Source organism: Mus caroli, chromosome X, assembly GCF_900094665.2.
Source record: "Mus caroli chromosome X, CAROLI_EIJ_v1.1, whole genome shotgun sequence".
In the NCBI taxonomy this organism is placed as follows: Eukaryota; Metazoa; Chordata; class Mammalia; order Rodentia; family Muridae; genus Mus; species Mus caroli.
In genome coordinates this window covers 131,083,943-131,096,105 of record NC_034589.1, presented here as the reverse complement: position 1 = coordinate 131,096,105, position 12,163 = coordinate 131,083,943, and the positions used below count along the sequence as shown (strand labels likewise).

The following is a 12,163-nucleotide window of genomic DNA, read 5'->3' as shown; positions in this document are numbered from 1 at the left end:
GAAGAAGAAGAAGAAGAAGAAGAAGAAGAAGAAGAAGAAGAAGAAGAAGAAGAAGAAGAAGAAGAAGAAGAAGAAGAAGAAGAAGAAGAAGAAGAAGGAGAGGAGGAGGAGGAGGAAGGGAGAGGAGGAGGAGGGGAAGGGCAGGTTGAAACTGGATTTGGTAGCACATGCCTGTAATACCAGTAATTGGAAAATGAAGGCAGAATCAGTAGCTCAACTTGTCTTTGACGACATAAGTTTAAAGGCAGTCTTGGACTCATGAGATGGTCTAACGTTACCTGTTTACATTAATCACATTTGCAAAATACTTTCATTGTAACAACTGATTCATGTTTGATTATTAGAACAGGCCATTGCATAATCCAAATATGAATCTACAGTGAATGGATCCATACATTGTACATATATTTATAAAACAGAATGCAGTCCACCAACAAAAGGAAGGAACTATTAGTGCAAGCAACAATGATGAATCTCAAAATAATTATGCTAACTAAAATATTCTACTCAAAAGAGTATATGCTATGTAATTTCATTTACACAAAATGTGAACAAATGCTAAATAGTGTCAGAAAGCAAATGTGGTTGCCTGAGGAGAAGGATAAGGGAGAAGACACAAGGGATCACGGAGAAGATGAAATGGGTAGTGCGTGTGTGTGTGTGTGTGTGTGTGTGTGTGTGTGTGAGTGTGTGTGTGGTTGTGTGTAGGTTTTTTTTTATTATTGTCTCAGTTAAGGACTAAATTATGCCTATTTCTTGGACTTGAGAGTAATATCTAAGGAAAGTAGTTTCCAATTACAATTAAAGCTTGTTTTTCTTTTTTAACATAGTGTGTCATGAACCCTATCATGACCTCAACTTCACTATGTCACTTAATCTGCCCTTGAACTCTTGATCCTCCTGCCTCCACTTCCTGAGTGCAGGTATTATAGGCACGTCCTACTATACCTGGCTACAATTAAGTTTGAGGGTCCAATTGAGAGTTAGAGGCTATAAAATAAAGGCATATTATAAATACTTCGCATGTAATAATATGCTACCATGTGTAGTCATCAGAAGCTAGAAATAAAATTACCATATGGTCTAGCTATACAACTCCTTGGTATATAACTGATGGAAATTCAGTTCCCATACTACACAAATACTGCACAGCCATATTAACTGAGGCAATAGTCACAGTAGTCAAGATACGGAATCTAACTCGGTGTCCTTTAACAGGTAAATGGATAGGAACAATGTACTATATTGCAGGAGATATGGCTCAGCAGCTAAGAGAACTCGTTGTTCTTACAAAGGACCTGGGTTTTTATTCCCAGCACCTATATGGTGACTAACAACCATCCATAACTCTAGTTCTGATGCACTCTTCTGGCCTTTGTGGATATCAGGCACATACATGGTACACAGACATACATTTAGAGAAAACATTCATACACATAAAGTAAAACTAATTTTTTTAAAATAAAAAATATAGCATATACATGCAATGGTAATTCATTCAGCTATAGGAAAAATGAAATTATGCCACAGAGAGGGAAATGGATGGAACTGGAAATCATTCCATTAAGTAAAATGAGCCAGACTAAAAAAGACAAATGGTGAATGCTTTCTCTCACATGTGCCATATAGATTAAACTAATACATGCACATGTGGAAATAGAGCAAGCTATTTGCAGGGAAGAAGAGGACCAGTAGGAGAGGATAGCTTCAAACAAATATGTGCTCTCCATGTGTGAGGGTGTCATAATAAAACTCATTGTTTCATATGTTGATTTTAAAAAGTAAAATCATTTAAAATATTTAAAACAAGAAAAATGCTGCTTTCTCAAAATGAAACTTCGTGAGACATAAACTCAGCCTTAGCTAAAGAGGGGGAAGGAGCCCTTCCTTTTTCCTCCTCTTTTGCAACTATGAATCTAGAACTGACAGAGAGACACAGATATGTATCTAGTACCACATTTAAGGATGCTGAGCATTTCCTGTAATGTCCTACACAGACTGTTCCTACTAGAAGCTTCTGGTGGCTTCTGGAACTCTTTTAGCTCATGTCATCTTCCAATCCTAGTCTTCCAGTGTCTTCTTGATTCTGGAAGCCCATCCACCACTCATGACATCCTTTCAGGAAACTGTCCTTTGGCTTGCTTGGCTTTGTTACATTCACCATTTTCTTTTATTTTGTTTCTAATCAAGAACATTGATCATACAAAGACAGGGAGTGTTGTGAAGAAAAATTCTGCAGGGCAGTGGTGGCGCATGCCTTTAATCCCAGCACTTGGGAGGCAGAGGCAGGCGGATTTCTGAGTTCAAGGCCAGCCTGGTCTACAAAGTGAGTTCCAGGACAGCCAGGGCTATGCAGAGAAACCCTGTCTCGAAAAACCAAAAAAAGAAAAAAGAAAAAGAAAAGAAAGAAAGAAAAGAAAAGAAAAATTCTGCAAAACCTACCAAGCATCCATCAAGAAGGAACCAAGTACCCATTTCATTTCATTTCATTTCATTTCATTTCATTTCATTTCATTTCATTTCATAAGATACAAACAAAACAAGACAAGTCAAAACAAAACACCTCAACCAATCAAACAACAACCCCCAGACAAAACCCACTTTAATAGAACTCTGGAGTCTCATTCACAAGAGTTAGGGAGAAAGAAAGGATGTTCACCGGCATATTCTAACGATGTGGCCTTTTAGTTGGTTCCAGATGTACAGACTGTGATCTTACCTTCAAAGGCTGTGATGAGTGGTGTGAATGAGAATTGATGAAAAGAAGCCGTGTCTGCAGAGACTGCTTGACTGATTAGAATTCCAGTACTGTGGAGAGATGGGAATGTTACAGATCTAGAGGCCGATTACCTTATCTTGGATGAGTTCTCGTCCTCCAGATCAGCCATTTCTTGCCCAACCTCTGTGTTGGAACTATTATCTTGTGCCTAATAAATAGAAACCTTTTGGAGTCTAGTAACAAACCACTGGCTTCCACCAATTCAAAAGCAAAGAACGTAATCGGATAGCATCTTAGGCCTATAGAACAGCTTCTCCCACTTCATGTACCAGCCTCTCTGATGTGTGAACCAATGTATTTAAAACTTACCTTGATTTATGACTCCCTTTGTTCTATAAAACTATAAAAATTCATGAAACTTCTTTCACACTGGAACATAGAACTTGGCATAACATAAATCTGTGTTCCTGAGCCATAGTCACTCCAAATGGCTACATAATAAACTGGGAACTAAACTGAGGAATAGCTCCCATCAGATTCCTCTGTTAGCATTTTAAAATTTTTCTTTCTTTCTTTCTTTGTCTTTTTATTTTTATGTTTTATTAAGACCAGGTTTCTCTTTGGAGCACTGGTTGTCCTGGGACTTACTCTATAGACAAGGCTCAAAATCAGAAAAGCCACTGGTTCTGCATCCCCACTGCTGGGACTAAAGGTCCTGACGTTACTTCATTCCAGCTTGTCAGCATTTTCTTGATTACTAATTGATATGTGAGAGGCCATCCCTCTGTGTTGTACACATTCCCTAGATAGGAGGACCTGTGATATATAATAAGGAAGCTAGCAAAGAGAGGCACGGGGGCAAGGCAGTAAGCAGCATTGCATCACCTGGTTCCTGCTTCAAACCCTCGACCCGAGTCCTTCCCTCAGTTGCCCTCCATGGTGGACTACAACCTGTAAGCTAAAATAAACCTTTCCTTCTTCCCTTTCCCAAAATGCTCTTGATCATTCTGTTTATTAGAGTGACAGCAAACGAACTAGAACAAAGGATTTTCCCATAGGTCTGGTTTGGATGGTTGGGCACTAAATTTTGCTTTTCCTTTCTTTTGTCAGTAAAGATAGGGCTTGGTTTATAAAGCAGGCTGAACAGCAGCTGCTCTTACCATATATATGGCTAGGGTGGACAATGGTACAGTGGCCCTGGATCTGACCTTTGCTAGCATGATTCAGACCCTAGACAACTTTCCATACCCAACTCCAAATTTCTTTATCCTTCCTTTTAGTTGTGGAATATGCTTCAAAATTCTTCCTCAACATAATGGCTTTTGAAAATGTAAAGTTGTTCTTCCCTTGGCAGGGACTGGCAGGCACAGCAAACGCTAACATTCCTGTAGCATTCTAGAAAAAAAAAAGATGAAAATTGGCTGTTTGTATCCCAGGGTGACTGTTCTGAAGCCTTCCAAGTAAACCTGGCATACTGGTTAGGAAACTCTGAGTGGCAGCAATTGAGAACAAGCTCTCTGTGTAGCTATTTCGAACCCTCAATACCTGTGCCAGCCTGCTGTTACTCTCCCAGCTACCACCCAACTTGTCCTTTTCCCCCTGTGTAACCAAGTACTATTCATTTATGTTCATGGGCTTTCAAACGTTGATCCAAAAGGATCTCTAAGGTGTGGTGGAAGCGAGAATCAAAGGAAGACAGTTTTAGAAGTATGATTCTGCTTCTTAATGACTTCTTCATTCCCTTGGCTTATCTTGATTTCTTTGTCCCCAATCCCACTGAATTTTATATGTAACATTTCAGGATGGAGAGGTGGCTCAGCATTTAAAGGCTAGATTTGCATCCAAAAATAGTTGTAGTGTTTCATAGGTTGTGTTTTGTCTTGTATCCCCAGTAAAACTGTAGAGTTTTGGAAGGCACAGAGCCCAGCTCATTCCAAGCCTTAACAAACACTCTTGGAGTGAATGGATTAATGCATGAATGAAAATAGCTAATGCTTACTGATTGCTGTGTGGCAGGCACCATGCTAAGCAGTTTGCATGCATTATTTCATTAAACTTTCATAGCAAACCTACAGAAGTGAATACTGTTAATAAGCTCATTTCACAAGTGAGGAAGTTGAGGCTCAGAAGAGGGCAATGATTTACAAAATGTCACTTAGTGAATTGAAACTAGCTGGCATTGAAACTAGTAATAGGTTTAAAGTCAGAGTGAGGAGAGAAAGAGGGATGTAGCTAAGGGCTTTTAAGACTTACATACTTGAGCAGGGGCTGAAGGGACAGCTCAGTGGTTAAGAGTACTTGTTATAGCAGGGCAGTGGTGGCGCACACCTTTAATCCCAGCACTTGGGAGGCAGAGGCAGGCGGATTTCTGAGTTCGAGGCCAGCATGGTCTACAAAGTGAGTTCCAGGATAGCCAGGGCTCCACAGAGAAACCCTGTCTCAAACAAAACAAAACAAAACAAAACAAAACAAAGTACTTGTTATTCTTGCAGAAGACTAGGGTTCAAATCCCAGTACCTCATACTGTCAGGAACTCCAGTTCCAAGGGTTTCTGTGTCACTTCTGACCTCTCCAGGCACTGTGCAGGCACAGGGTACACATACATACACTCAGACAAAACAAACACATGAAATAAATCTAAATGCTTGAGATGCCAGACTTTCACCAACAGAGTTTACAGGTGGCCTGTTGGAAAACTCAATGAATGCATTTTATTGATAGAAGAGGAAATTATCATCAAACTACAATGAACGGACTTACTTTTCCCTAAGACAAGGTTCCGCCTGAAACCAGTAATCCACATTCCTTCAGAAAGCCTCAATCAAGCAGCTGTCGGAACCTTCTATGCCTCCTAGACACATATCCGCATGAAGAAAATCAGAAATTTATGTAGAAGCTAGCACACTGTCTAGCTCGTATGCAGTGGTGACTTCATAGTATACTGATGTTATTATTAGTATTAATAAGAAGAATATTCATTGATTGCTTGATATGTGCAATATTCTAGATGTTTTAAAAAATCCTGGCTCATGTGTCCCTTACAACTACTTCTTGAACGCAACGATTTCACTCTATTTTAACAAAGAATCTAAACCTCAGTGTGGCTGAGATTTGGTCAAAGTCATAGTCATCTAATGTCAGAATGTTTATCCTTATTTTTATGATATCCTATATGACTAAACAAAAAAATGTTGCTATAAATAGATAAACAGTGGCTGGGTTTGTAGCTCAATTGGTAGACTGTCTAAAATGCTTGAAGCCCTGGCTTTGATTCCCAGAGCAGCATGAAATTGGGCATGGTGATCCGCCCTTGTAATCCTAGGAGAACGAGATAAGATAAGAGAAGGCTGAGCTCAACCTCATCCTAAACTACTACTTGAAGGCCAACCTGAGATAAAAGAGACTTGTTCTCAATAGGGAAGACAACTCACAACAAAATAAAGAGAAACAAAACAGACTAGCAAAAGGGAGGAAGACATCTGAATAGAAAGGGGAGCTAAATAAAACAAAGACCTATGAACAAGTAAAGAAGCCAGCAATCAATTGTATCAAAACTTTGGAAACAGTGCCTGTAATGAGTTCAGTAGGTAGAATTCACTCAATCATATCAGCGGCCTCCCCCCACCCTGCAGCAGTTTAATCAGACTCCATAGATAATTTCTGCGTTGATAACACATACCCAATCTTCCAGGGCAATCTTCCTAGTAGTTGACTATTAGTTATACACTCAACAGTTTTGATAAGAAAGATTCTGCACTATCCTGCTTTAATAATAATAATAATAATGAGGAGGAGGAGGAGGGAAGGAAAAGGAGGAGGAGGAGGAGGAGGAGGAGGAGGAAAAGAAGGTAGTGGTGGCCAGAGTACTGGCTCAGTGGTTAAGAGCTCTAGCTGCTTTTCCAGAGGACCTGGGTTTAATTCCCAGCACTCACATGGCAGTTAAGAACTGTCTGGAACTCCAGTTCCAGGGGGTCTGACACACAGACATATGGGCAGGCAAAACAGCAATGCACATAAAATAAAACTAAACCAATCATTAAAGAAGAAGCCAGGTCTTGTGGCATAGGTCTATAATCCCTATTCAAGAGGACTGATGCACGAAGATGAGAAATTTAAGACCTGCCTTGGTTACAAAGAGTCCAGGATGGGCTGGTGAGATGGCTCAGTGGGTAAGAGCACCCGACTGCTCTTCCGAAGGTCTGGAGTTCAAATCCCAGCAACCACATGGTGGCTCACAACCATCTATAACGAGATCTGACTCCCTCTTCTGGAGTGTCTGAGGACAGCTACAGTGTACTTACATATAATAAATAAATAAATAAATAAATAAATAAATAAATAAATAAATAAAGAGTCCAGGAGCAACAATGAGCAACTCAGCAAAGCCATGTACCAAAACACAACAAAGAGCTAGGGTTAGATCTCAGTAGTAGAGTGCTTCTACTGCTGACCAGGACTTAATCACGTGACCACACCTAGCTACATGGGATACTGAGAAATATATTCTTAACCTGTGCTGTCACCTGTAGCTAGAATTCCCATTACTATAGGAGAAAGTGAGAATAGTTATTCTAGGGAGTCAGATCACTTTGTCCCCCCACCCCCACCCCCACCCCCGGCCCACACTATGACTCTGCAGTTCATTGGCTCACTCCTCAATGGTGTCTCATCTAGTTCAAGGTCATTCTTTCTGATTAGATCCAGGAAGGAAGGTTGCTTCTGGGAATGCACACTCAGTCTCAGGTTTAGATTCCTACCCTGATGCCATCCAGCAAAGCCGTTCTCTTTATGTTCTTAACACTATTAAAAGCCAGGAAGGAGCGCTCTTCCTGAAAATACAAGAGCTAATTTGTTCTTGTTTGTAGATAGTACAGCACAGTAATGGGTTGCCGTGTCTGACTTTTTTTTAAATATAATTTTGTTGGCAGGGGAGCTGGTGGCTCACACCTTTAATACCAGCACTCTGGATGCAGAGGCAGGTGGATCTGTGACTTTGAGGCCAGCCTGGCCTATAGAGTGAGTTTCAGGACAGGCAAGACAATCCGTAGAAACCCTGTCTCAAAATAATAATGTTGTTTTTCCTTTAGACTTTGTTTTTAATTTATAGGTGTCTTGCTGCATGTATGCCTGAACAACACATCCATGCCTAGCACCCTCAGAGGGCAGAGGAAGCTATCAGATGCCTGGGAACTGGAGTTACATGTGATTATGAGCTGCCATATGGGTTCTGGGAACTGAATCCAGGTTGCTTTGTTTGTTTGTTTGTTTTTGTTTTGCTTTGTAATAGCAACCAGTGCTCGTAAACACTAAGCCATATCTCCCACCCCAGTGTTTGATATTGATACAACCAGTGACCATCCGACTGAAAATGGTGGCACCAACTTTATTCAATAATAAGAGCATTATTTTTGCTCAATGATATTTATCTTTTCATCTTTCTTAGCTAGCTATCTTATCTCAAGATGAAACCAGTGATAAGCAATTTGAGTAAAAAGGGAGGTTTATTATTTTAATTGCATTTTTTTCTGGGACTCCTGTTAAGTAGATGAACAAATATCTAACAGTTACTTTGTAAATAGCAGGGACTGTTAGATTCTGACTGAAGTAGACAGTGAGTTGGGAAGGTTGGCACTTGTGAGACAAGCACTCAGCACTACATCAAAAAAAAAAAAATCTGTTACTTGGAAAGCATGCTTGAAAAGCAGTTTTGTAACAGAGTGTCAACCCAAACAAATATCATTGTCCAGAATGCTGCAAGCTCAGGTAAACAGAAAAGCCAATTACTTTCGGCAAACAGGGCTGAATGCCAAAGACTGCGTATTAGGCCAGAAAAGAATGTAAGAAGAAAAAACGATCTGTTCACAAAAGGATGCTATAGATACACTGCATTCTCCCATGGTACTGATCTCTGGACATCACAGTGGTGTATTCAGGATGACTATGCCCTGGTAGGTTTCAGGGAGGGGAGTGTTCAAGAGGATACTAAGATGGATCACTGGGGAGTAAGGCATTTATTAGAAAAGTTATTAATAACATGGACAGACAGGGAGACAACAGCATGAGAAGAGAGTTCAGGCTACAGCACCAGAGACTGTATGGGTGGGGTTTCTGAAGAGAGGAATCAGAGCCCACAAAGCAAAAATGGCATTGCTTTTTTTTCTACCTTTCAGGAATGGGGAAGGTTTCACAGCCCAAGCCTGCAGTCAGGCTCTCTGATTCCCAGACAGAAGGCAAGGAAGAGGGAAAGGGAGCTGTATACACTCCTTTGATGTTAACTCACTCCCTAGGTGAGAAATCCTGGCCCCAGGATGTTAGTCACAGATAATGTCTCAGTAGGGTGCCTGACAGTACCTAGAGAGGAGGTTGCTGCAGATGCTGTGACCTGAGCAGAGGCAAACTGGATTCTAACAGTTCATTTTCACAAGCCAGGTTAGAAACAGCTTCAGAAGGGACTCCTGGAGGCAGGGTACAGCACCACTTAACTCAGATTATATTTGCCAAGATTCAATATCTAAGAACAATGTCCAAGGCACTTGGTATAGTGCTTAGCATATAATAAATGTTCAGTAAATACAGCGTACCAGGCATTGCCACCATGTTTTGATTTGAGAAGGGCTAGGTACCACCAAACCAAAGCTCTCCAAAGGCTTGCAACTGCATGCTTGCCAGTGTGCAGGAAACACTAGATCAGTCCCCAGCACTGCCAGGAATGGAGGCACATACCTGTAATACCAGCAACCTTGAGGTGGTGACAGATGGATCTGAAGTTGAAGGTCATTCTTAGGTGCTGTCAGTTTGAGTTATATGGACCTTGTCTCAAAACCAAATAAACAAGAGAAAGAGCAGACCTGCTCTTAGTAAGAGGGGGAGCTTTTGTCTTTGGGGGTATAACATTTTCCAAGTAAACTTGAAGAAAAATGCAGATTCCTGGGAACCCCATTTCCCACGATTCTACTTCAGTAGTCTGAGGTGAACCATTTCTGGTGAACCGTCAGCTTTCAGGTTATACTGGTAGACTTGTTCTGAGGACTACACTTTGAGAAAGACTAGCCTAGAATACATCAGTGAGCACTGGAGAAAAGCTATTAGATGATTCCAACAGTCCAGCATTCTTGGCTAAACTCTGCAATATTGGCAAAAGCCCAGTTCATTTTCTCGTCTGGAAATGGAGTTGAGAGGCAGGGGGGCTCCAGCTGTGGATGCTCAGTTCCCTTGGGCTGTATATGTTTCAGAGTTAAGGAAAAAATGAAGAGCCGAAAGAATGTAAATTTCTTTAGTACCTGCCTTGTGAGAGGCCTAGTTCTCCCCATCCCATGATCTCAGGAGACAAATGATTGATGACCAGGCAATGATGAGGCTGTTACAGCTACGGCTGATGAAGTGGTTGAATGAGGAGCACTCCATTTAACAATTGTCTTGTTCTTATCGAAATTAGAACCGGAGAGTGGCTGATTATGAAAATGGCATCTCTTTTGTCTGGTGGGCTTAGCCCCTACAGTTAAAAAAATCCCAGGCTGCCTTGATCTCTTCATAGCAGTCTTCAACTAGGAGACTCCTTTTAAGCTGAGCTCAGAAATAAGGGCTTTAGGCAAACAGTCCCTCCTCATTTCATCAGATCTCACTGAAAGATGAAGCAACAGATGAAGTAGAAACCCAGCCTGTAGTGCATGCCTGCAATCCCAGCACTCAAGAGATGGAGTCAGGAAGATCAAAAGTTCAAGGCTACTCTCCCTCAAGGTTACTCTCAGCTACATAGTAAATCTTCCTTTCCCTTTATTTAGCTAAGAAAGTGAAACCAGATGTTGGAATTGCTACAGAAAAACATTTGGTGGTTTTCTTTCTTTCTTTCTTTCTTTCTTTCTTTCTTTCTTTCTTTCTTTCTTTCTTTCTTTCTTTCTTTCTTTTTTCTTTTCTGGACTATCTGACACAGGTTGGAATCATCTGGGAAGAGGAAACCTCAGTTGAGAATTTATAGAAAATTAGGGGCAAAAACATGTTAGCCTTTCTTCATTCTGTGGAAGAAAAGAAGACAAGGGCTCACAATGGTTAGTAGAAAGGTTGGTCTGCTCAATGTTTTGTTTTGTTTTGTTTTGTTTTGTTTTGTTTTGTTTTGTTTTGTTTTGTTTTGTTTTGTTTTGCTTTAAGATAAGGTAGTCCATTGGCATCCACCACACAGGATGGATGGCTGGTCCCTTGGCGAAGGCTCCCGGCGGTGGTGCAGTCCCGGGGCCAGAGAGGGAGAAGATGGGGGGCACTGCAGAGGCCTAGAGGGAGCCCCGAAAGAGGGCGGCACCATTGGTGTTGAGCTGGACACGCGATGGGTACTCTGGAGCGAATTTCCGGATTTCCCTGGGTCTTCCGGTCGGAGCTGTGATCAACTGTGTGGACAACACAGGAGCCAAAAACTTGTATATCATCTCTGTGAAGGGAATCAAGGGACGGCTGAACAGACTTCCTGCTGCTGGTGTGGGGGACATGGTGATGGCCACAGTTAAGAAAGGCAAACCAGAACTAAGGAACAAGGTCCATCCAGCAGTGGTAAGTCGACAACGAAAGTCATATGGAAGAAAAGAAGGGGTGTTTCTTTATTTTGAAGACAACGCAGGGGGCATAGTAAACAATAAAGGAGAGATGAAAGGTTCTGCTATCACAGGTCCAGTGGCAAAGGAGTGTGCAGATTTGTGGCCCAGGATTGCATCCAATGCAGGAAGCATTGCATGATTCTCCAGTGTATTTGTAAAATATATTCATTAAAAAGTCAAAAAAAAAAAAGAGAGAGATAAGGTAGTCTCATTTCTTTTAGCCTGGCCTCAAACTCATTATATAGTGAATTTCTGATCCTCCTGTTCCAAACACTTAAGTGCTAGGATTAGAGGTTTATACCACCACACCCAATTTAAGTCTGGGCTTTGTGCATGCTAGGCCAACTGAACTACATCCCCAGCTCCTATCTAATTTTGATGTCTTAGGAAAGTCCATCATTCCATGCCTGAAGAAATCTGGAAGGATTTCTTTATCCCAGGTATACTATGCCTCCTCTGTGCAGTCTATGCCTTGTCTCTCTGGCTACAGACCGGAGTATACTTCCCAGGACACTCTACATTGGCTTGTATATGACAAATCACAGACAGCAAAGCACTGGCCTGAGAGTAAGAAGATCTCAGCTCCAGCTTTAGCTGGTACCAACGTGCCATGGAACTTTGAGGAAAATCCCATCCTTTACCCAAGAATCAGTTTTCACATCTTTGACAAGGAGGAATATTTTTAATGCCTCCCTTAATTCTTTTTTTTTAATTTTTAATATTTTTATTACATATTTTCCTCAATTACATTTCCAATGCTATCCCAGAAGTCCCCCATAGCGCCCCCCACTTCCCTACCCACCCATTCCCATTCTTTTGGCCCTGGCATTCCCCTATATTGGGGCATATAAAGTTTGCAAGT

The 12,163-nt window shown here is 41.2% G+C and overlaps 1 protein-coding gene across 1 annotated transcript in view; it reads left to right on the top strand.

Annotated features, from left to right (window-relative positions):
* The window catches only part of LOC110286408 (60S ribosomal protein L23-like), a 60,101-nt gene extending 48,661 nt beyond the window's left edge, over positions 1-11,440 (top strand). Inside the window, exon 2 of the mRNA XM_021152764.1 lies at positions 11,026-11,440. Within this exon, the coding sequence (XP_021008423.1) occupies positions 11,026-11,440 (415 nt within the window). The remainder of the gene's footprint in view (positions 1-11,025) is intronic.
* Positions 11,441-12,163: the final 723 nt, after the last annotated feature.